Source organism: Chelmon rostratus, chromosome 11 (assembly GCF_017976325.1).
Source record: "Chelmon rostratus isolate fCheRos1 chromosome 11, fCheRos1.pri, whole genome shotgun sequence".
In the NCBI taxonomy this organism is placed as follows: Eukaryota; Metazoa; Chordata; class Actinopteri; order Chaetodontiformes; family Chaetodontidae; genus Chelmon; species Chelmon rostratus.
The window spans coordinates 5,227,347-5,251,598 of record NC_055668.1 but is presented as its reverse complement, the minus strand read 5'-3'; the positions used below and the strand labels follow the sequence as shown (position 1 = coordinate 5,251,598).

Below are 24,252 nucleotides of genomic sequence, written 5' to 3'. Positions count from 1 at the left end.
GCTCTGTTGTGGGTTTAAGTGTTGCGTTATTGTCTTTGCAGCAAAGGAAGAATATGTGGATCTGGGGCAGGTTTTCACTTCACCCCAACACAGAATTTGCTGCATTATTAAAACACTGAATGTCTCCATTTGTGGAAAAGGAAGCTGTTATTTCTAAGACTCATTAAACCAATCTGCGCACCGTCCGAATCAACATAGGCCTGAAGTGGGTGTGGAATTTATGTTAATCATTTGTGAGTGGATAATGACTGATTTTGACAATTAAGCGTAGCTTTCCTCAAAGTTACAATGGTAATCTACAGTTTTGGCATTTGTTCCTTGATATCAGTGATCATTCCTAATCGGAACGTGCTTGCAAACCCTCCTGACACGTTTCTTTGTGTGTTAATGTTCTGGATGCTGTTAGGTGTTTCTAAAAAAAAGGCATTGTGCTAGTGTTTGACCAGCAAACAGCATGTCTCCTATTCAACCGTTTTCCGATGGATGCTCTCGAGGTGTACCATTCTGTAGATGTCTTAACTCTGTGGATACAGTTTGAAAATCAGTGCCCTGTTGAGGAAACAAATCAAGAAGAAGAAAATGTGATTTATGCCACTCTTTTCCTCCTTGTGATCCTATTTTGCATAATGTTCTTGTGCTGCAGGATTTTTACGGGGAGTCAGTGAAAAGCCTTGTTACTGTACCAACTGAAACTGCTCCGTGTGTTTAAAAAACGCTGCTTTAACTGCTTTGATAAAGAAATAAATCTCCTTCCAGTAACTTGGTGTCTGTGTCTTTGTCATTGCCACTTAAATAGAGCACGGTTTGTCTGCAGACAGTAGAGGGCGATGAAGAGCAGGGGTATGAATCCACTGAGCAGAGACGTCCAAAGTGAGATAATCTCTTTGAACAGCATTGTAAACATGAGCTGTGCCACTATTGACTGCAGGAGGATGAAGCTGGGACTGAATCTATGACTGGGAAAGAGACGAGGCTGTCACAGGATTAGTAAGAGGAAATAATGGAGACTAGCTTTGGCCTTGGGCCTCCTCTTTTAGGATAAAACCTTTATTTTGATATACAGATGCAATATGTGCATACACACAATTTAAAAAAAAGGTTTGCATTGAAGACATGGAAACACATTTAATCCTTCAAAGTCCACGTTTAAGAGCCATCTTGAGTCCCTCCTCTGTAGATGTCTGGTTAGTTTAAGACTGGCCCCTCTGCCCTGGGTCTTCCAGGATATCCACAGATGTCTTTCCTGTATTGTCCAACAGGGGGCGCCACTTTGGGGCTTCAATGGCATCCAGGAGAGCATTCAGCTCAACCTCCAAATTCTCAACTGTGTTCTCCACTTTCTGCAGGAGAAAGAAGACATAGTTGTGTGGTTGACATATGAATAATACATTAATAAGTTGTAGTATGAATAATAGAATCATCACTCATGAATAATACAACCACTTATTCTTATGAATAATACAGCTGCCCAAAGCAGCTAGTAAAGTAAGGTCAGGGTAAGCGTGGGGTTGGCTGGATGAGACTTGGAGTAAGTCATCAGCGTTTTGGAAAAAGTTGAGCAATCGTGGGGTTTTGCACAGTAAGAGACTGAGGATGTGGCAGTGAGCCACGGCTTTGTCGACATCTTATCCCGGAAAGGAAATGCTGGGGATTTTTTTGTCAGCCTAAGATGGAGAAAAAGCTGACATTTAATAATGAAGCTGACAACACCAGAGGTAAAAAAAAAAAAAAAATCTTTCAATCCTGATGGGTTCAAACCATTCAGGGCTCAGAATGTGAGGTTGGTTTGGAAACGGCACCTTCTCCACTGCATCCAGGCGGTTGTGAAGGTTCGTGTGCTCTTGACAGGCGCTTGAACGCAGCGCTCGGGGCCGCAGGTCAGGCCCAGGTCCTGAAACAAGCAAAGATGCATATGTGAGTGAATTTACAAGGTATGATATAAGCTTTCACTGGCAAACACATGAAAAAGCATAAAAGCTTTTGACCTTATGCTTTAACAGATTTAACAGAGCATTATAAAAGAGTCAGGAGAAAAAAAGATACTGAAGGAGGATTGTTTTTTAAAGCTGAGATGAGAATCTTTGGTGCAATAATACAATGCAAAACTGAAAACATCTGTCTACCTGTGCTTTTTGAATCATTTTGCTTGTTTCCAGTTCAAATAATCAACTCGTGTATTGTAGCCTATTCTCTTCAGTCAAGCAACATTAATCACATGGAGTGTGAAATGAGTGTAAAAACTGTGTGATACTGAGCGCACCGGGGAAAAGCACGGTGCTCTTGGTGTGAATTCACTTCGGCAGGGTGGGGAGGGCCACGCTATTCCTGCCGCTTTCTCCCCGCAGTTGTTTCCAATTATCTGTTTGTCTTTGAAGCCGACATATTTGAGGCGAGGCCTGCGTTCCCTCGCAGGACTCTGCTTCCATTTTCTAACACCTTCTCAGTGGCTGCGGGCCAAGCTCCCGTTGATAGCATTTATATGTAATAAATGAGTGCACCTCTCATTCATTTTCTGAATGCTGGCAGCGGTGCTGTTGCCGTTACTTGGGTGAAACATTTTGGGGTGCGTGTGGACAGCTGATGCCTGACTGTGAGTCTTGTTATTGGACATTAATGATACTTAGGCGGTGTTAGGTTGCAGAGCGGGTTCTGTAAGTATTATTCCTCTCATGTCGTGGCTGCTTGCCAGTGACCAAACAAGGGTGAGCGTTCACCTTTCCTCCTGCAAGCACAGGAGCTCATTCCTTGAGAAAAAAAACAATTTAGGTCCCATCTTGGAGGAAATGAGCTAATAACTTCCAGTGAGCCAAAATACCATGAGCTCTTTCCAAAAAGTTACAACCCTACACCCCAAACTGTCTTTGGTTTTCTTGAGGTTGAAGTGTCATTTTTTTGTTTTCCAGCTAATCACATTGGACATGTGTTTGAGCACCATGAGAAAGATCATTTGAGGCTAATTTCTTTAACTTTTAGCCACCATTTAATACCTTAATGTGACTCATTTTGTCTTCTCTAGGGTGTGGTTCACTCTCCTCATTGGAAAAATGAGCATCACAGTCGCACACTTTTGGAAATGTTAATTTTAGAACATAAACACCAGGTATTCATTCTCCTGTCAAATAAACACAGACTGTGGCTTTGTTCAGGTTTCTGTCTTCTTCGCTTTTCAGCAGCAGTTTCACCGCATTCACATCTGGACGTTTAAAGTCTTTATTTGTTCATCTTTCGCTGATGTACAGATAGATACAGGAATTGTTTTTCTGCCAATCTCGCGCTGCACTGTATCTGTACTAACAAGTCATTTAGTCCACCACCGACCCTTAAAATCCTTTATTCCTTAAGCAATAAAGGCTGTGCCAGCAGAGTCGGCCAGAAATGATTCCAATATCTTATTCTGCACATTGTCCTCCCATGCGTAGCCGTGTCTCAGCATCAGGCTGCTTTGATTCTACAGAGATGTCCCATGGAAACATTTTACAAGCTCCATTATGCCGACCGGAGGGGTGCCAAGTTCTGTACATGTAGGAAACAGGCCGAGGAAGAGCGACGGACGGACAGAGGCTGCAACAAGTTCATTAGATTTTCTCACTGAGCGGTCAAAGAGGACGTCCGCCCCGGTGTGTCCTGCGTGATGGAGGTTTTGTTGAACTGACACAGAGGTGTGAAGATTTGGCAAACCTCACCTGCTCCGCTCTGACAGCGACTTATCAGCAGTCTGCTAAAGACATGAAGATTTCCTTCACAGGATCTGGAGGTACAAATCACTTAAAGTGGTGATATTTGTTGGTGCTCTTCAAAACAACCACAATCTTCAGCTGCAACAGAACGTGCTGCTGGTTTCACAATCAGCAAAACAAAAAAAAAAAGTCCCCTCAAACCACAGCTGTGCTTCCATCTAAGTGTTGGTATGTGTTTGTGTGACGCATGTGTACACAGCCCAGCCTGCTCTTTAGGAGGAGAAGACTCTCCGTGGACGCCGTCATGAAAAGTGTGCGTGTCGTATGCAGTGAACTACAGGTGCGATTAACGGGGCTGATGCAAAGCTGGCCGGCTGAGACGTTATCTTCGGCCTGTGTCTCCAAACAGCGTGAAGGCATCCGGCCCTGTTTGTGTTGGCTTTTGCTTTTGTCCAGAACTGTTCCAGGAGAACACAGTAAACCCCCACACGCTCCAAGGAAACACACCACAGGAAAAGCAAACAGATATGATGATCAAACTCACTGACCCCACTCGAGGAAAAAGGTGAATGACCGTGTGTGTGTGTGTGTGTGTGTTTTTTTTTTCCAGCTCTATGGGTTTGTGCACTGACATGGCTCTCTACAGGAGAGAGGTTCAGTCGAGTGCAAAATCGAGAAGTCGGCGCAGGTCAGAGTGTTAGTTCACAACAGCAGCGTTCACACAAACCAAGCTCTGGCCTGACAGCCGGCCATGGAGAGCACAACGCCGCTCGACAAGCACCGTCAGTGAAGAACGTACTCAGTGTGTGCACTACGTAGCAGCCTGCTTTAATATATGAGGTGATAGAAGTTCATGTTATGTGCCATAGCAAATCTGCACTGACACTTGAAATGCTCATGACATGTTAACTGATACTTCACTGCTTTAACGGCTGACACTTCACATCAAGTGATTTTTACTCTCGGCTGATAACTCAGCTGTTTTCAGCTCTTCACCTCAACACACATTTCAACTGCTGTCTGAGTTTCCATGCCAACTGTCCGTCCCACTGTTTAAAGCATCTCCAGCACGTCAGCCGATGGTTCCAGTGGAGGAGGAAGTATTCACATCCTTTACTAAAGTAAAACTACTAATACCACACTGTAAAAATACTCTCACAGTAGAACTCCTGTACTGTAAATGTTACAGTAAAACCATGTCAGTATGTCCAGGAAAATGTACTCAAATGTTCTCTGTGGCTGTTAAACTATTATATAACAACCTCACAACTAAGTGACTGAACATGTTGACTCCCAAAACAATACCTATGACCACTAATTAATTAACTAATTAGTCATTCATCTGGTGGAACAGTCACAGTTTACTTTGGTTGAGGCACCAAAATGACTTGGCTAGATTCAGGGAAAGATCTTGGGTTAAACTAAGTACGTTGCTGTTATGTGTGTGATGTAACTTCCATAGCAACACTCGGGACATGATCAGCAGTCTCCTGGGTGAAAGTCCTGTGTCTGTTTGGCCCAGCAACCCCACCTACTCCATGAGGGACTTTTGTGCTCTTTATATTACATCACCTGACTTCCTCCTTTGCTTGCCGCCATAATCACTACGACCACTAGAGGCCGCTGCCTATCAAGAAACATGAATATGAGTCATAATAACCTGCTTGCAACGTCAACCTATACTTTTTGTGATGAGGACGTCTGTATTTTGAACCATTTTGTCTAGGACTACAACAAATGATTATTTTCATAATGGATTGATCCACTGATTATTTTCTCCATTAAACGATTGATTGGTTTGGAAATAATCTGAAAATAGTGAGAAATCTCGCCACAATGCTTGTTTTGTCCAACAACAATACAAGTAATAAGTAATTAAAGATGTCAGATAGATGTAGTGAGGTAAAAACAATATTTTCACAGCTTTCATCGCTCACACTTCGACCGACTTTTCAACTGCTGAGGTGCTTCAGACTCAACAGCAACTGTGAGTTTTGCATGAAACAAATTAATATTTAAAAAAACAAAACAAAAAACAAAACAAAAAAACACTGAACCTGCTTCCAGTGAGGACAGTTAGATGAAAACATTTAGTCTTTTTCTCTCACACTCTAACTTTCTGACAGTAGAATGACATATCCTGTCCTTTTCTGAGATAGCGACCCTGTACCATGAAACTCCTTCAAAAAGGAACTATTCTACACATGTTAACTTCTCTTTACGCTCTGAATTCCAATCAAACTAACTTCTAAGATAAAGTAGGAGACTGAATGCTCTGTGTGTTTCAGTGACTGTGTGTGCTTGCTTGTTGCATTTTGTGAACGTGCTTTTTGCTGTATGCTTCCTGCAGTCGGCCATTCTTGCAGTATGAAGTCAGTGTAATTCACACTTGAGGCCGTCAGTCACAGATTTGGCTCTGGAGGATTGGCCCACATTTTTGTGAATTTCCACTGGATTTTAGTGGCACTGGTAAACAAAGCTGAACTCGCTGGTTAGAAGCTGGCGGATGAACAGCGTGGATGGAGGAAGGGGCGATTGTTTGAAACTCTGCTGACAGAATATTAGATTAAGTGTAGCCAGAGCTGAGGTGAAATTAGTAACAGATGTGCTGGCAATCCCTGAACGCACATGTATGTGTATGTAGAGCCATGATGTCAGTTCAGCGTTGTGTGTCTGTCCAGCCATTATCTACACAGACGTACACATATCTGTGAAGTATGTAAAATGTATTGCCCCATGCACCAAAGACAGAACGAGTGGAACAGTCAGAACACCACCTGATTCATAAATCACCTTTTCCAGTAAATCAACACACCCTCAACTCTCCAAACGCTGATCTGCCCGGCTGCATTCCCAGCTGTCTGTCCTCTGGCCCTTCCTGCCTGACCTGTGACCCCCCCCCCCCCTCCTCTTTCCTCCCACCAACACCCAGCTACATCCCTTACCTGCTGCAGCGTAGCCAATCAGAAGGAAGATGAGTCCAACCGAGGAGGAGGAGGGGCGGGTCATGGTGAAACCTGGCGAGCAGCTGGTGAAGAAGAGTGAAGCTTGTGTGGGAGAAAAGACAGAAACGGTGGGTGAGAGAGCCCCCAAACCTCCTCTAACTCAGAGCCAGACTGAAAACAAGAAGGTTTCTTCTCCTCCACAGCTCTTCCTCGCTCCCTCTTTGGCCCGCGTTCGCTCTCTTACTCTCTAATCCTTCCCCCGTTGACTTGGTTGCGCCCAGTTTCCTAATGAAAACATTAGATGCAGAACAAAACGCTCAGTATGTGGGAAGGGGCGGGAGGGTAGTGCTGGGGAGGGAACTCAGATCTCAGTGCAGCCACACACTGACTGGCTGTTTTTTTATTTTTATGTGGTGTATTAGTATGTGGTGGAAGTCTTGTGTTACATTTGCGGTCGCTGGTATTTTCATGCTCACAGTGAAGTTCATGAAAAGCACCATCAGTATTTTGGAGTTTATAAAGAAAACATGACATAAGGTGACTTCCCAGATATAAGATTTCAATGTTATATTCACATCCTGGTCCAGGACTGTATTGTACTGATTTACACACACCATCCTTGGATTAATGTTGGGCTGCATCAGAGATTACTTATTTCTGACTGGACTGAAGGCAACATTTAAGTACATACTTGTTTTTCTTTCATTATTTAAGCAGTTTTTCCCTCATAAAATCAATTCAAAACAAAATTCGCAAACAGAAAAAGGCCCGCTGAGCTCTTTCTGGGAAAATCAGCCAGCGTTTCCGTTCAGCAGGAAGTCAAAGAAATCAGAATCGATGCAGCAGCAGAGGATGCCCTTTATAATCATTGATTGGTTCCTGTTATTCTGGCTGAATTGACTCCTCTCTCTGCCTGTGTGACTCACACACCTTCCCACACACACGACCGCACAGCCAATACTATTACGTAGCAAACACGGTTATCTTCATTAAGCCAGACCGTCTTCAGCCTCGTGCTCTGCTCTCTAGTCTGGCCTGTTAAGCAGATCTACAGGTTAAGCAGCAGAAAACAAAACTGGAGGAAAGTGAGCGAAGGGATCAAAGGAGAGGAGAGAGTCAGAAGACATTTCTGTCTGTCAGGAGATAAAAACTGGAGCCGCGGGCCAAGGACACGAGAAAGGAAACAATAATATGCCAAGAATTACTGGATACATCTCAAACATGAAGAACCGTCATCGTTGGTCATTGAGTTACGCTTTAGTTTCACCAAAGTCAGTGGAAACTCAAATATCCTCTTAGGCAAAGCCAGACAGATTTAAAATCACATTTGAAGGGACACGACACAAGCAAAAGAATAATGATTCCATGCTGTCACAGTGAGTTTCATTTAACATCTCACACCAAACAAGCATTTTTTTGAACATGACATTCAGAAGTCTTAGAAGAAGTTAACATTTAATTAAAAAATGAAGATGTTTGTTTTCCATGGCAGATTGCCATTTCACTCTTTCATTGATTTTCTGAATTATTCAGAAAACAATTACCAATTCATGTCCGACAGTTTGTTTTAACAAATATTTTGTGTCAGAAAATGTGAACGAATAATAAATGTTTGTAATAAATCTGAAGTCCCTGACAGACAATACATAGTCACTGTAAAAAAAAAAACAATATAATACAAGAATTTAAAAAGCATTTCGACTAGTTTAGAAGCAAAAATAAAATAAAAATATTAACAATAGATATCAGACAGGACACAATTATGCTACATTTAGGTCCTGATTCAAATAGAGAAGGGTTATAGTGGAGCACACAATGCACTTCAATAAACTTACTAAATGTTCAAATGTTCATGTTCAGGTTTACATTTGTCCTAAAATTTACTCCATAAATAGAGATGACTTCAGAGAAATGAAAAAAGTTTGAAGAAAGAAGGTTTACAACATGAAATTTGGACAGCTCAGAATCAAAATAATACATTTCAAATGGCCTTTTTGTCCGTGAGAATGTACCAAACCAATATCAACATTTGGAAGTGTATCAACATGAAGGAGCACTCTGAAACAGCAGATATTACATGGAAATGTATGTCAAAGTTCATCTTGTGACCCGTCTCTCAGGAAGTGGATGTCAGTTTGAGTCCTGCCAGCAGACACACGGTGCAGCGCTGAGCGTCTACACGAGGCCAGAGCCGGAGGATCATGGCGTCCAGTCTGCAGACGTCACGCTGATCTGTGGTGTGACAGACTGCTGGAGGAGGGGTCACCTTCTCTGATCTATATCTGTCCAGGGCTCCTCTTTGTGCTATCTGTCTGTTTGTTTTGTTCAGTGTAAGGCCTGGCAGTCGTTACGATGAGCAGACGTCTCTGCAAACATGAAAGGATGGAGTTCCTCGACGCTGGCCTTCCTCATTTTATCCAGTCAGTTATCCACACCTGAACATGGAGCTCACTAAACCTTGTTGTTGCCAAGAAGTGAGCTCAGCTCTCTGTACCTGTCTGGCCCCTGGCACACACCGTCTTCCTGCCACTTTTTAAGGAGCTAAATCTTAATTGGGTGAGGTTTGTGGTTGTGTGTCAAATCACTGTGACTCCGTCAAAAGACACAGAGCTCCACCCTCTGCTTTTAAGACAAGTCATGGGTTGACCTTTGGTTCGCCTGGTCCGTGTCTCGATCCTTTTATAGAAACTATCAGCAGCTTGACTGAAAAGACTGCTTCAAGTTTTCAGAGGTTTGTCAGCTCATTGCTAGATGCAGCATCTGTGGACATTTAACCCTACAGGCTGTGTTTAATGTCCCAAGTGTTAAGATAAATCTGTCATCTGTTCATGTTGGTATTGCTTTTCTTTCAATGGTCTACACATTTGTGATAAATAATAAATAAAATAGAAAAAACTATAACTCTCATCAGTCAGTTTAATATTCAATGGACACTTTCTGTGTCTGGACTTCATTAACTTCACTTATGTCTAAAAACATCAGTTATATCTGACATCATGCAGATTTCTTCTGTCACGTAAAGCTCCTGTTGTCCACTTTTTATATTTATGTTACCTGTCTCCTATGGTTGATGTGTAAAGGTGCTGTATATAACGTCCATACTGTTCGGAGCAGATACCTACATTAACTTACCTTCATCAGCTGTTGGTTATGCTTGATGAGATGGGGCCGTGATGGAAATCAAAAGTGTTTATATAGAACAACTTCACTTGGGGGTGGAGTGAAAAGCACATTTTCACACATTGTCTCTTCGTCCTTTGTTCTAAAACAAATCCCGTCGACATAAGCCTTGTTTTTCTCTTAGAAAGAACTGTGTCCATGTAAAACACAAAAACACAATTGAAGGGCTGTCAAGAGCAACAGGCAGCAATATGAACCCAACCCAAAATCCATGTTGGCCAATCATAAGCCTGAAAAACCCATTACTGGGAGGCTACCTGCAATCAGACGTCTGATCCTACTGTGGCAAAGCCATGACCCGGCATACATTCTGTGTCGTCTGTATCGTAGGAGTGTTAGATGATGCATAGATGCATTCTGATGCCTTTGTTCATCATTAAAGTGGAAGACTAACTGTACATTTATGTATAAACATGCAAAAAGTCCCGTTAGCAAGGTTAGCATCAGCACTATTCTGGCCACATCTGCCATTGCCCAGAATCACCTGAGTCAAACACTATCCCCGTCTACAGAAATGGTCGTGTGAAGACTGATAAAGTCATGTGTCTGAAGTGTGCTTGATGTGAACTAGGCTGTACTGTACGGCGTGTTTTCTGACCACTTCAGGGCCGAAGGTTTATACAGTACCTGTTCTGAATGGCTGCACTCAAAGGTGGGTAAAACGCTTGCTATAATAATGGGGCAATCCCACAAATGAGAAAAACGACCCACATTCAAAGTGATGTTGCAATCAGAACGTACCAGAAGTTGTTCTTTGAAAGACATTTTCTCACCTCTGCACTCTGAAAGAAGTGGGCCTGCATCTCAGTTATTGGTTTCAGAAAGTTGCAATTGTCAGACCAATTCCGACATCAGTAAGGTGTGGGCGTAGAAACAGTCACACAGTCTCAAACGGCATTTCATCTGAAGCATACAGAGGGTCTAACTATGCATGCTGTGGTATACAGGGTGTGTGCATTTCTGCACTTATAACTGTCAGTCATGTAAAGAACCTGGGAATTCAGCGATTTTACCCGGAAACCAAACAATAAACAGTATGGTCTAAATTCCTGTTTAAGATCATATTTTAAGGTCGCATGGCACAGATCACTGCAGATTTTCAGGCTGTGACAAGAAAACCTCTCAAGTTCCTTTGCTGTGACTAAAATAATGCCATGATATTTCAGGGTGCTTCAGCGGTAATGATATTAGTTTATTCTCACTTTAGAGCTCATAAAAGCCGTTGAGCTCTCCTCGCAGGGTTTTTGGCTCTCCTGGTACTCAACCAGGTGCTTCTGCTTGAAGTGGTGAAATAAGTTTGTTGAATTGCCTCCTTCTGTCTATACAGTTGTCTTACTCTTCTTACAAGTTACTGTGGTTTGCTGTACAGCTGAACAAAACCACCTCCACAAGACTGGCAGCAACGATACTGTCTCTGTGCTGCCATGCACAACGATATAATGTCAGTATGTCGGCAGTTTGGAATATTGCATTTTCACAATGATTAATGTGATGTTATCATATCAAAAATTATACAACTATTACCATGAACAGTATGATGTGGCACACCACTACTGTGACTGACACTTGACATTATCTGCACTATACTGAGACACTCAACTCCACCCGTCTTACACTACTCTCACATTTACCTGTAAATGCTGTTTGGACCATGCCTGCTGATTATACACATTCCTGCAGTGACGTGCGCTGGGACACGCTCTGGAAGGAGGCTGTCCAGTGAACGCTGGCATCACTGTTGTTCCTCGGTTCAGGTTTGAGGGACACGTTGGACATCCGATCAGAGCTGAGTAGGATCTGGTCTGCCTGCTGAGTGCTGGCAGCAGCCAATTTACCTCTTCTCCACTTTCCCTAAAGCCCCTGTTATCTGTCTGGCTGGCAGCCTGTCTCTCTCTGCAGCTGTACTACATGTACACTTCGATTGTGTTGTTCAGATTCATCCAGGGAAGCTTGCTTCTCTGCAGCAACATCCTGCCTCAGTTTCTTACAGATGCAAGCACTGACATCTGACAGCTGAGCAGAAACTCGTCAGTACTCGTACAGTTGCCCTCTATGTATCATGGAGAGCAGTCTGAGGTGAAGTGCAATGCACCTGCATTCTAGATATGGAAAATAGGGATGTGAGAGTTAGATGTGGCTCTTCTTTTGCTGATTTTGCATGTACGATTATCAGATCTTGCAGTTCTCTGGACACAAACCTGCATCTCTACCCTTTTAGGTACCCACCACCCCGCTTTCTTTCATTTCTGATCCTCCATCCATAGCCACCTCCTCTGTATGGTTGAGCCACCAGATCACTGCTCCCTAGATAAACTAAGTCTGCATCTATCTCCTTAAACTGTCTGATTATCACTACGTCATAGAAAGGGGAAGTAATCCTGGTCTGGGCCCAGGAATAGAGCCCTGGGAGGAGCCAGGCCGCCGAAGAGACGCTGCAGAGCCACCGTGCATGTGTCACTGGGTAATCCCTTCTTAAATAGCTCCTGGCCAGGGAAAGAGGGAGGGAGCTGGGGCAGGGGACGTTAGGCCGTGGGAGCAGCTCCAGTCAGTGTCCTTTTATCCCTCGGACACACCACAGCAGCCGGAAGAGGAGAGGGATTTGGATACGGAGACTTGCTGGACTGTGGGAGGACAGCGCTGCGACCAGGATGAACTTTGCTGCCCAGTTATTCTACTCCAGCTACTTGAGCGAGCGACTTGAGCGTTTGTACTCACCCAGGCCTGCACTTAAAGACAGCGAGGAGAATGACCCCTTCTGGCAGAGGTGGGAAATTACAACATGTAGCCCGGAGGAACCTCCAGACCTCTCCCCTAACCAGCTCAGTCCTGTAGTGACAGATTTACCCTCTGCCCGGAGTGCGGACGTAGCTCCCACCTCCACAGCCTCAGTGCCTCTTTCTTCAGTTACTTCCATTCCTCCTCCTCTTGCACTTTCTTTGCAGCCTACCCCGACGAACACAGCCTCAAATCTCCAATCTCTTCCTCTTCCCCCTCCTGATCACCTTAATCACAGAAGGAAATCAACACAACCACCCACTTGTCTTCCAAATCCAAGTTTGGCTGCCGCTATTCCCAAAGTAAGGTCTAATGAACTCCCTTCCAACAAGCTTTCTCTACAGAAAGTACACCCCAGATCTTCTCCTGCTCCAGCTAGGCCTCCAGCAGAAATATCCTCCTCCTCTTCCACCTCTCAGTCTTCCTCCTCTTCCTCAGCTCCTGCTCCTTGTAGAGGAGAGCTATACCCAACTTTCAACGTCCTGGTAGACGTCTTGCTTCGCTTGGTCCTCTACCTTGTTCTCCTCTTCGTCCCCAGGTAAAAGAAATCAAAGAGAGCATTTTGATCAAAGAGGTTGGATGTTCATTCATTGTTTTAGTGCAATACTTTGCCCAATATATAAATTACATCTAGGGTCAAAAAGGGGTTGCAAGTACTTCCTCTGTTTGTCTTAGCCAACATGGGCAACCATGATTACTAAGCTGAACTTACATGTGCTTTGGTGTGAGTATCTAAACCCTCTGGGGCTACTTGTGGTACCTGACTAGGCTAAATCAAACTAGACAAAGAATGCAAGACAGTTTTCGAACAGGCTCTAAATAACAGAAAGATGCAGGATTGCACTTTCATTCATCCAACATCAGCTATCAGGGTCAAACAGTGCCAGGAGCCATTTTCTTATCCCAAATGAATGTCTTTCCAGCAGGAAAAGGAAGCGGTACAGCAGCCTGCTCAGGCGTTTAGTCTTTAAAAGGACATTAAGAAGCTGAGATAGTCCAATGATGAAAGCCTGGTGGGCTGAGACGCCTCCATTTTTTTTTTTTTTTTTTTTTTGCTTTGTCCTCACTTTTCGTTTTATGTACCATTTTGAATTCAAAGAGCCCATTTCTACCATCTCAGCTCTTCATCTCCTCTTTTTACGAGGCTTTTTGAGGCTTGATACTGGCTGCCATGTTGCTCTTCCCCTCCTTTGATGTTGTTTTTGAACTCTGCTTTTGAACCACAGCGGCCTAATCACAGGTGCAGCCTTGGACTTTTCTATTCACAGCCGTGTTAAGAGCTCACTGTGCGCCTGAATAGTGGACTGAAAGTGACGGACAAGTGGGGCAGGGGGCAGTAATGGATGCCAGGGACGAGGTGAAAGGTCATCGTATTGTTGATGGTAGATCACCGTGATAAAAATAGACTGGGATGTTCTCTGCAGTGTTGGCAGATTCAGACAGTTGTTTGGGAGAACTGCTCCATCTGGTGGCCTCTTGATATTTTAACACGCTAAAAGCTCACTGAAGCACTTCGATCACTGGATTCTGTTTCATTTTACTATTCGTGAGTTACTCAACTCTATCTGGGTCTTAATGCTGCAAACCTCACCCATCTGCCAAGTTAAAATACAAATACACAACTTTGCTGTGCTTATACTGTAGCTCTGAATGTGACTGGCATTGCTCCACTGCACAACCTTGTTCAAAGTGTCAAATTTAGCTATTAACCGTTTGTGATCTGCTTTAATGGCTAAGTGACAGGGATAATCTGCAAAGGGTGTAATCCTATTATTGTGTTTATACTGTGTAAGGGGCTTCCTGATCAACTCCGTGGCTAGAGAAACATCCACAACCGAGTCTGATGTTTAATCCAGTGTTGTGAAATAGTTTTCAGGAGATGTTGGAAGAAACTGAGCTATTTTAATGAATCATACTGTTTTATTCTATTCAATGCCCATTTACTGACTGCTATAAATCATGCTGTCCTGCCCTTGGCCCTAAATTGCCACTTTAATTGCTTGCGTGTCTCCTAAAAAGAGGAGCTGAAAGACCCAATGAATCATAAATTGACTTAGAGATGTAATCTGTCAAAGTGAGTGGAAGATGGCTTGACACGAAAGGTGAATCAATTCATCTTAGACTGGGGGATCAGGTGTGTGTGTGTGTGTTAGGTACATTTCTGTACAATACCACCATTCCAGGGTTGAGGTCTGCTCACCTTTAATCTAATCAGTTCAGGAATTTCAAACTAAAAAAGTAATTTCCACACAAACTCAGATGTTGGTGGGACTGTTGGTTCTGATTTCAGTGTATCATCTGAATTTGGTGAATCAGACTGCGTTTGTGGGATGGGTATACAAGTTAACAGATCATCAGGTTTTCTGCAGCTCTCACACTGACTGTCCCTGATATTGTCTGCCGGAGGCCACACGCAGACATCACTGCTTCTATTCTGGCTCACATCTGATTGAGACTTTCATTTGCGTTGTGACAGACTTGATTTTTCTCTTTCACTCTGCCCTGCCTAAAGGTCTGCTTTCGCTTTGATGTTTCTGTTCCTGCAAATGTTTTATCAAACAGTACACTTTAACTCTCCAAATCTCCCTGAGTGAGAAGGAAGTTACTGAAAGTTTAATATCGCTCGGTAATTGAGTGATATTAAACTTTCTAAAGTTCTGTTTAGGGGTTTACCCTTGAGTTTGCTTCAAGAGACCTTCTAGATATTTTTGAGGTCATTGATTTAGTCAAATCAAATAAGTTATCAAATAATTCACTGTACATATATTCTCTGTTCAGAAACACTGGGGATTAGAAAGGTTTTACTCATACATTCACAAATTTCACGTATTTCTACTGAATCGAGTCATGGTGCTTGTTTTCTACAATGCAAATATACTTTAAAGTGCGTGTATAGTACTGTAACGTAGTATTCTAGATTTTTGCATTAGATGTTATATATATTACAAATGTCAGTAGCCACTGATTTCCATTCTTAGTGCGTACACTTACACTTACAAATTGATTTGACAAGTCTTCCACTGCGGTGCATTCATGTGTTCCAAGTTCCAACGTCATGATCAGATTGCAGATGAACAACAACCTTTTGAATTCAAGAAGCTATCAAATCCACATGATCCTTTTTCACAGTGTCCGTGTATGAATTGCTAATCATCTGGGTTTAATTTTTGTAATGCGAAAATAAATCTAGAATCGCAGCTTCCTGGCCACAAAACACCCAGCTGCGACTCTTTAACGCTGCTAATTTTGTCAAATGCAGCATGTCTGAAAATTAAACAAAACTTCTGTGTGTCATCTTCTTTCCCAGGGAGGAGTTGCGTCTGGGCCCCAGCCAGCCTGGCGGCTCGTACAAATGCGGCCCTGTCAGCAATGGCACTGCAGGCCGCAGACCCACCCTCATTGAACCAGAGCGCCTGAAGGACTTTGGCGAGGAGGAGCTTCTCAATGGCGATGTGAAGGTCTTTGACACCAAGATGGTGGGAGGTCCTGAGATCATGCTTATGGAGCCCCCGAAAACCAGACGCGTCAGCGAGTTTAGGATTTTCCCCAAACCCCAGTACCTCCGCTTTGAGGACATCAGCGCCGCGGCCTTCAGGATCCAGACAGGGATACAGAAGACCCCCTGCACGGTACGCTGACAGAGCAGGAGCTTATATTGTGTGAAGTGAGGTGGTGGGAAAGTGGTGGATGACCTCTGACCTCTGTTGGAGGAGCAATCATCATCTCGATCACTCCCTTATACATCTCTTAATGAAATACAATAAAATGTAATCCGCACCTCCAAAAATGCTCAAATGTCTGAGTGACAAAATGCACATATTCTCTGAAAAGATTTAAGAGCAAAGCTGTTATTTCAGTTCTGTTTATTATTGGTGGAGATGAACCTGACTGAGTTACACTGAAATGTGTGTCTAATACTCTTCTCCCCTCATGTTATTAAATGACGTGGACAAAACAACTCTCAATATAACGCAGTTCAACTTAACATCATTAAAACCTCCATTATAAACGTTTTGCTAAATCAACACCTCTGACTGTGTCAGTATGAAGTGACCACTATTATCTTTGTAAAGGTAAAATTCACGGTCGAGCTGATGTATTGGGTCGTGTTAGATTTCACAGGTGTACCTAATAAAGTGGCCGGTGACTGAGGCACTCCCACTGAACAATTGAATAAATACAGAAAACACAGACATCATTATAAACATAATTTGATAAGCAGAGAATAATTAAAGAAAATTAGGAAGGAATGTGGAAAAATTAAATCTTGATCTTTACACACATACAAACATCTATCTATATCCAAACCACTGTAAACTATTACTATAAAGTATTTTGAATTTTTAACCTCATAATACAGAAACAGATGAATCAGGACATGCTATTGTGATTTTCATCCAGTATGATTACCCTTTAATGACAAATTATCAATATGAAAGAAAATAAAGAAAACATACTGACACATTCCTTTACAAGCTCATCTTTCTATATTCTATCCAGCATCATTCCTCTTTCTATACTATCATTTGTATCAAACCGTCACATCTTTTACTCGCTCTTCTTTGTCTTTATCCCTTATTTTGCACACATTGCGTGCATTCTGAAATTCATATATTAATTTTTATAATATCTAATCAGTTTGCAAGTCTGCTTTATTCTTAGCCATTTTTTTTACAGCATTTGTTGTTGTAAGACTTCATGCTGTGATCATCCGAGCTTTCTCCGTTACATCAGTGTAAACAAAAGCTGCGTCCGCTGAGAAGCATGTCTCAGTTTTTGATTTCTACACAAAATGCTAAACCCAGGAGATTAACTGAATTAATGGTGTTTGGGCTGAGCTTAAAGTGACTCATAAAATTAAACATGTCTTGTTCTCTGCGTGCAGTACTCCAGGCTGTCCAAACAGTACGGGATGGAGATCTACCTGAAGAAGGAGCACCTGCATTACACAGGCTCTGTGAAGGAGAGGGGAGTCCTGTACCTGCTCACCTCCCTCACACAGGTAATCTACTGTCAGTGTGTTTTTGCAGACTTGTGTGTTAACTGACCATTGTAGAGGATTTGTCAGCGACTTCCACCTGTGTCGCCATATATGAATAAATGTGAATCGTGTGTGTGTGTGTCCCTCCAGGAGCAGCAGAGGAAAGGTGTGATCGTGGCCACCGACTGTAACTTCTCCATGGCCGTGGCTCACCACGCCGTGGAGCTGAAGATCCCGGTGTTTGTCATCATGCCGTCGTGCTGCTCCTCGCCTCGCCTCAGGATCTACAGGGACTACGGTGCAATGGTCATCTCCTATGGCAGCACTGGCCACGACTCCCAGAACCACGCTCGCCATCTGGCCAAAGAGAACGGATACCTCTACCTGGAAGAGTCAGTCCAGCTAATTTATGTTTACATTACCATCTATAACTTAATCAGTGAAAGTGACACACTGGGCGTCATTCATGTGTAAGGGAGGAGCAACTCTGCCAATTTTACACATCAAAGTGTGTTTCCAGGTGTTGGGCAGTGCTACTGCTTATATGAAATGAGTTGTTTAAAAAAATTTTTGGATCCAGAGGGAGCTGTGTGAAATCTCATTCACTGCCTCAAGCCATGTCCCTTGAGTCAGCATCGGTTGGCGCTGAAGACTGCAAGTTTGCAATAAATATATATCCTCATACATGCTTGAGGCTATTGAGGCTACTAACGCGAATAACATGACACACCCAGTCTCAAACTTCTGTGGTTAAAGTAGGCGCCTGGTTTTGACAAAGAAGAAGAATGCCTGGAATATCTCTGGTGCTGTTGATTTTGATTATTTTTTAAACTCCACTGTGAGTTTCACAGCGTTATAGGAGTGCAAAACTAAGTCGGTAAAAGGCTCTTTTAAAGCAAGTCTACATAACTCTTGCTGAATGGTGGCTACCGTGGCAACAAGTGCATCTTAGATGGTTGGCTGGTTACTTCTGTTAAGTTGGCCATGAATTGAAATCAAACAATTTTCCATTGTTTTCACAACAGAGAAGAGCACATGTCTTCTTTCAGTTGCTGAAGTAAAGTCTGCCATCTTTGTGCAGTGCAGAGAAAACTGGGAAGGCACTGATGCGAGTAGGCCTAACAAAGGAAACCTGAAACCCGTGACACTCTGACTCACCTGATCTGTTCTTTCTGTTTGTGTTTTCTGATGTCCAGAGATGAAAGTGCGGCGTACCTGGCAGGACTGGGCACTGTGGGCATGGAGATCTATGAGCAAGTGTCCAAACTGGATGCAGTGGTCGTTCCTGCAGCCGGGCAGTACGGTCTACTGGCCGGCACAGCTGCAGCCATCAAACACCTCAACTCGCAAATTCTTGTCATAGTAAGTTAGATTGTAGTAATCCATGGAGGCAGAATTCATAAGCATCTGTACATCACTGTCAGCTACAGCACCGATGGAGGAGATGAGTGGATTTGTAGCCTCTGTCTCACACTAGCGGTGTTGTCAGTGCTGTTTCTTAAAATGAGGTCACATTCCCCACGAACCATTACTTCTTACTGCAAAGATGAGGTTGTTACTTGCCTCCTACATCTCCCCAGTGTTGATCCAAGTGCACTTTTTCATTCTGCTTGGATTTCCTTAACAAGATAAATGTATTTGAAGTGTTTTCTCTTGTTCCAGTATCGGCCCACAACTGACACTCTGACTGCCTTAGCTCTGTTTACACTGGAGGAACAGAACAGCTCCGTGCTTCTATTTCCTATCATAAATATGTAAATATCCCTGTGTATGAAGAGGCAATCCATCAAATTTACTGCCAAGTGGACCCACTAGTCATCATTATAAAGTGCATCATGCTGTATGTGCTGGTTAAAGCTGCCAATCTTTCCATAGATTGTGTTTATTTGTATATTTAGATCCAAATTTCCCACTATAATAATATCAGGAGGCAGTTTCTGAGGGCCACATATTGTATTTACAATGCTTTAGTGAAAAAAAAACAACACATGATACAGAACATCTGACATGAAATACATGCAATAAGACTCAACAATACTAATACAAGCAAAACAAACACTGAGATGGAACAACACTATAATTCAAAAACCTGCCTAGTAGAATAAATGGCTCTATATTATTATAGAACCTCTTAGTAATCAATAAGCCTGGCTAGTAATCAGCTAGCATGGCTGCAGACTTCAACATGGTGAAAATCTCCACACAGAATAATCACAAAAACTGAATCAGTCTGAACAGAATGGTCTTTCTTCAACAGGGAATCGAGCCGGAAGGTTTCCCTCTGCTGGTACAGTCTCTGAAAACTGACAGTCCAGTCAAAGACATGAACAGCAACCCCAACAAGAAACTGTATGGAGGTAATGTGATCAGTCGGTCTGCCATCTCAGCGCTGTGCACACATCATTATCTGCACACTCTTAGTTAGAAGCTCATGTGGCTTTTAAGTTTGTCTCCTGTAGAAAGTGAACATGTGTGGATCTTCTGTCTGCTCTCAGATCTTATGGAGCGTTCGCTGGGTGTTAACACCTTCCAGCTGGCAAAGAAACTAGTAGATAAAGTCATCTCCGTCAGGTACTGCGGCTCCACAGCACATTCACACTTTCAAGCTCAGAAGTTAGACATCCATTATGTGAGGACATATGCCCTATGTGTTCAAATGAAGTGGCTTACCGTTAATCTTATCTTTACATTTTGTCATTTGAAGCATTGACTGTTTAATTCCAACTATTTTCATGCATTCTGCATTCAGTGGGTGATTTTGGATTATCTTTTCTTATCAAACCTAATTTGTAATGAGCTGTAGAAATGCTCTCTGTGTTTACTAATTGTGGAATTTCATTGACAAGAATGCTGAGACTTCTCCTCTCTTTACCTCTGCCTCACAGTGAGGAGGACTGCTTGGTGGCGATGCTGCGGTTTCAGGAGTTTGAGCGCTCCACCGTGGACACGGAGGGAGCCATGGGACTGGCTGCCATCTTGGCTGGACAACTACCAGAACTGAGAGGCAAAAGGTGGGTCAGATATGTTATTATTATTGAACCTGAACCCTGCAGGGAAATTCTCTCATCTGCCTTTTAAAGGGTCAAAGGTCATGAGTAGAGAGAAGCATTAATTTATGTGAACATCTTAGAATTCAAGCAGCTCTCTTCATGTTTGTGGAAGAAACAAACGTTTCCTTGTGTGTTTGAGGCCTAATTTTTGTAAACAATGTGAAACGCCTCTGTATCATTTTAAATACTGTTTAGCCGTAGCTGTGAGGGCTGACACATTTTTCTTCATGCCTGTAAAGCTGACTTTTTGGCAATAAAGTGATGTCAGTTGAACTAATCCTTTTGGCTGCAGATGAAACAAGACTCCCTCTGCGTGTGTGTGTGTGTGTGCTGTAGGGTCGCTGTGGTGGTGAGCAGCGCTAACATGGAGCTGGAGCTGGTGAGGCAGTGCGTGGACCGAGCCCTGGTGCTGGACGACCGGGTCAGTAAGTTCTCTGTGCAGCTGGGAGAGTGGCCAGGAGACATGGCGAAGCTGCTGGACGTCCTGTCCAGAGAGGACGTCAGGTAGGGCCGACAGCCTCCCATTTAATACCGTTCATTCTGTTGTTTCATGCTGAGGTCCAGACTGTGATGATGCCGCCGCCTTTCATCTTTCTGCTCTCTGTCTTTTTCCTCCCAGGTTGTTGGATGTCTGCCATCGGAGACAAAGCGACAAGTCGGACCTCTTTAAGGCAAAGGTAGGCAACTAATCGGCCCTCTTCACCACGTTCTTTTTCCTCCTCCTCTTCAATCCACTCATCTGGTTTTCCTCCACTGCCATGGCTTTGAATTGGCAGGACATAATTGTGTGACTAATGGGGCCAAAAATTCATATCCCATAAAATGTAGAGATAATTTTGCCTTTTTTGGGGGGGATTATGTATTCAGGAAGAACCCACACTTCCACTGCAAAAAATGTTGGTACTACTTTCTAATGAGTAACCCTTTGTAACCAAAGGCTTTATTATTAATTCAAAGGCCCCCTCCAGTCAAAGAAATGTGCTCTGTCTCTTGTTCCGAGTTGAATGTTTGAGCTTCACTGTAGAATGATGTATGTGCAGAGTTTGACACTAAAAGGTTGTTTTCACATAGTTTGCTGAAAGTGTCAATTTTCTCTGCAAAACCATGACTTCAACTGCAGACTTAATAAACCCATGAGTATTTATTCAAGAATTGCTGACATATATAACTGCATTATCCCTGAATAGAAAATATAAGCAGCATTAATAAATGATCTATGAACCCTTAATAAAGACAGTTGTTAGTTGCAAGTTTAAACCGTTACACAGGTGTCATATGATAATATTCATTATCAGCATTTAACCCAATTTGGTTTAAGGTGTTAAAGTGATACTCTGTAACTTCTGAAAGAAGAAATAACTCATTCTTCCTGTTACAGCTGAATAGTTGAAATTATAAGCAATAAAACACCCCCTCATTCATTCAGCACACTGAGGGGTTTTACAGCTACAGCCTTACTTGGTCTGGTATGACCATTATCTTATGTTGGCTAATGTTAGCTAGTGTTAGCAAATTATAAATACATTACTATAGATTTCTGTGTAACTGACAGATGTGAGCCAGTAGGCTAACTATATAACTGGTGCTACTAAGGTGGCATTTTAACACTGTTACACTGCCTCACTTTAAATCTTATTTTCCCTGGAATAAGTGAAAAACAAAAGCTGTCACTGGAAAGAGATTAATTCCAATGCAAAGAAGCTTAATTCACGACTCTTCTTGAACTATTTGTTTTCTCTTTGTAGTAGACCTGCCTTATTCTACTGTAACTTGTTTAAAAAACTTATTGAAACTGTTGAATTGCTTTGGAAAGGAGCAGGATTGCTCCATCATCTCCTTGTTCTGCCTCTGTGTTCTACACTGAAGAATCATCACTGTACTGTTCAATGCACCAACAGTGTCAAAAAGTGCTCACTGCCCTAATTCGTGTGTGTGCGTGATGTCTTGGAGCTAACTGTATGCCTGTGTTGACAGGTGGAGTGTGTGGTGGAAACCAGGGATAAGACACAGAGCGCTCAGCTGCGCAGGACACTGAGTGAGCGCTACCCCTCTATATGCTGGCTGGACCGGTGATCACAACGACAACACGAGCACACACTATGTTTATGATAGAAAACTAACAAAGACAAGTAAACGACATATTCAGAAACTGTGAGACGACGTGCAAACACACCCTGTAACATACGCTACTATGATATATGAACTCTGTTATAGGAATCTCATTAAGACTGGCTGTTAAGCAAACCTAAGCGTGTACAGAAAAGCCATGAGATTATAGAGCAAATACTCTTCAGATGTCTTCTATTATACGTATGCTGCTGTTGTTCTTTCATCATGGCAAACTGTATTTAAAGTGGTTATCTGCATTCAGAAGATGATTATAGTTCGTATAGTTACTCACAGAGTATGAATCATATACTGTAGCTGCAGGCGTACTCCTCTCCTCTTTCTCAAGTAACTACAGGCGATACACCTCCCTAAACCACCAGCATAAAAGATGAAGATTTTTCAATCCACATTGTTTTTAAATTGTTGTACATATTTCTGTATTTATACTGTCTGAGATGGTAGAGTCGATCCAAGTACGTGTTCTCCGAATAAAAATGGACTAATTCTGTGACCTGTCCTGTGGTTTAGTGATCCGCATTTCCAAATATTTTCCTCCACTTGTCTCCGTCTCGATAAAAGATGATGATTGGTGTAATTTCTCAGGAGTAAAAGTAAAGGCGGGAGGTGAAAGTGAGTTGTACCTGTGCTGTCCATCCCTGATTAATGGCTGGAGACAGCTCTAGTGTAGACTGGGCTGTTTAAGACGTGCTAATGCTCTTAAGTTCATTAGCAGAGGACACGGTGACCCTGTGCTACGGGTTCAGCCTCATTGAGACGCCGTCACACTGTTTACCTGTGTGACGTGAACACCTTCCTCTGCAAGGTGTGAAACAATATTCAAAGGTGTGATTTAGAAGACCACGCTGGAGTTGCACTATGTCCTTCCTGGAAGCTGTGATGAGCCCGTAGAGAATTATCACCCAAACTCTGCCGGTCACCTCTGCTCTACAAAGACTTTCAGCACATTTTAATACATTGTTTTGGTTCCCCGACTTTGTGGTTCAGTGTCACCGCTCTCATCCACGACATTTTCAGCCACAGCAGCCAGCTGTTCTCAGTGGAAGAACCTTGGAACGACGTGCTAGGCACCAAACAAACACGGCTAGTGACTAGCTGGAGAGCATGGCAGAGCTTTTAGCAGCTAAAGAGCCACATATTTCCCTCAGGAGCAGGTGGTGGCAAAAACTAAACAGAAACAGGGTGAACGCTGACTTCAAATGAGTGCTAATGTTAACCGCTGTCTGCTGGATATGTAAATAACATTTAGCAACTAACACATTCCCCATATCAACATAAAAGGAGTAAACCTAGCAGCGTTTTGGTAACGGCTTGAAAACACTTTGGTGATCTCTTAACTCTTCGTCTGCAAACCATCACCACTTCAAAGTTTTAGTTTGACAAAGACTTTGGTTCGTAACTAAATACTTGCACAATTAATGACACACCCATCAGCTTCACTTGTAGACCTACTTTGTGTTAAATGCTAATTAGCAGATGTTAGCAAGCTAACATGCTAAACTAAAATGGTAAACACA

The 24,252-nt window shown here is 42.8% G+C and overlaps 1 protein-coding gene across 1 annotated transcript; it reads left to right on the top strand.

Moving 5' to 3' along the window:
• The first annotated feature begins 12,331 nt into the window (after positions 1-12,331).
• LOC121614180 (L-threonine ammonia-lyase) lies at positions 12,332-23,215 on the top strand. Its single transcript, XM_041947984.1, has 11 exons — positions 12,332-12,566; positions 15,885-16,206; positions 17,463-17,579; positions 17,709-17,950; positions 18,755-18,920; positions 19,816-19,915; positions 20,054-20,129; positions 20,444-20,569; positions 20,945-21,112; positions 21,228-21,285; positions 22,583-23,215. Exons 1-11 carry the CDS (start codon positions 12,451-12,453, stop codon positions 22,679-22,681), a joined length of 1,590 nt encoding a protein of 529 aa, XP_041803918.1. The 5' UTR covers positions 12,332-12,450; the 3' UTR covers positions 22,682-23,215.
• The last annotated feature ends 1,037 nt before the right edge of the window (positions 23,216-24,252 follow it).

What these genes read in the sequence shown, in the direction of transcription:
- LOC121614180 (XM_041947984.1), top strand. Translation starts at nt 12,451, where the DNA reads ATGAACTTTGCTGCCCAGTTATTCTACTCCAGCTACTTGAGCGAGCGA. An exon ending in TACAGAAGACCCCCTGCACG is followed by an intron (nt 16,207 to 17,462) that starts GTACGCTGACAG and finishes CTCTGCGTGCAG; the next exon opens with TACTCCAGGCTGTCCAAACA. An exon ending in CTGTCCAGAGAGGACGTCAG is followed by an intron (nt 21,113 to 21,227) that starts GTAGGGCCGACA and finishes TTTTCCTCCCAG; the next exon opens with GTTGTTGGATGTCTGCCATC.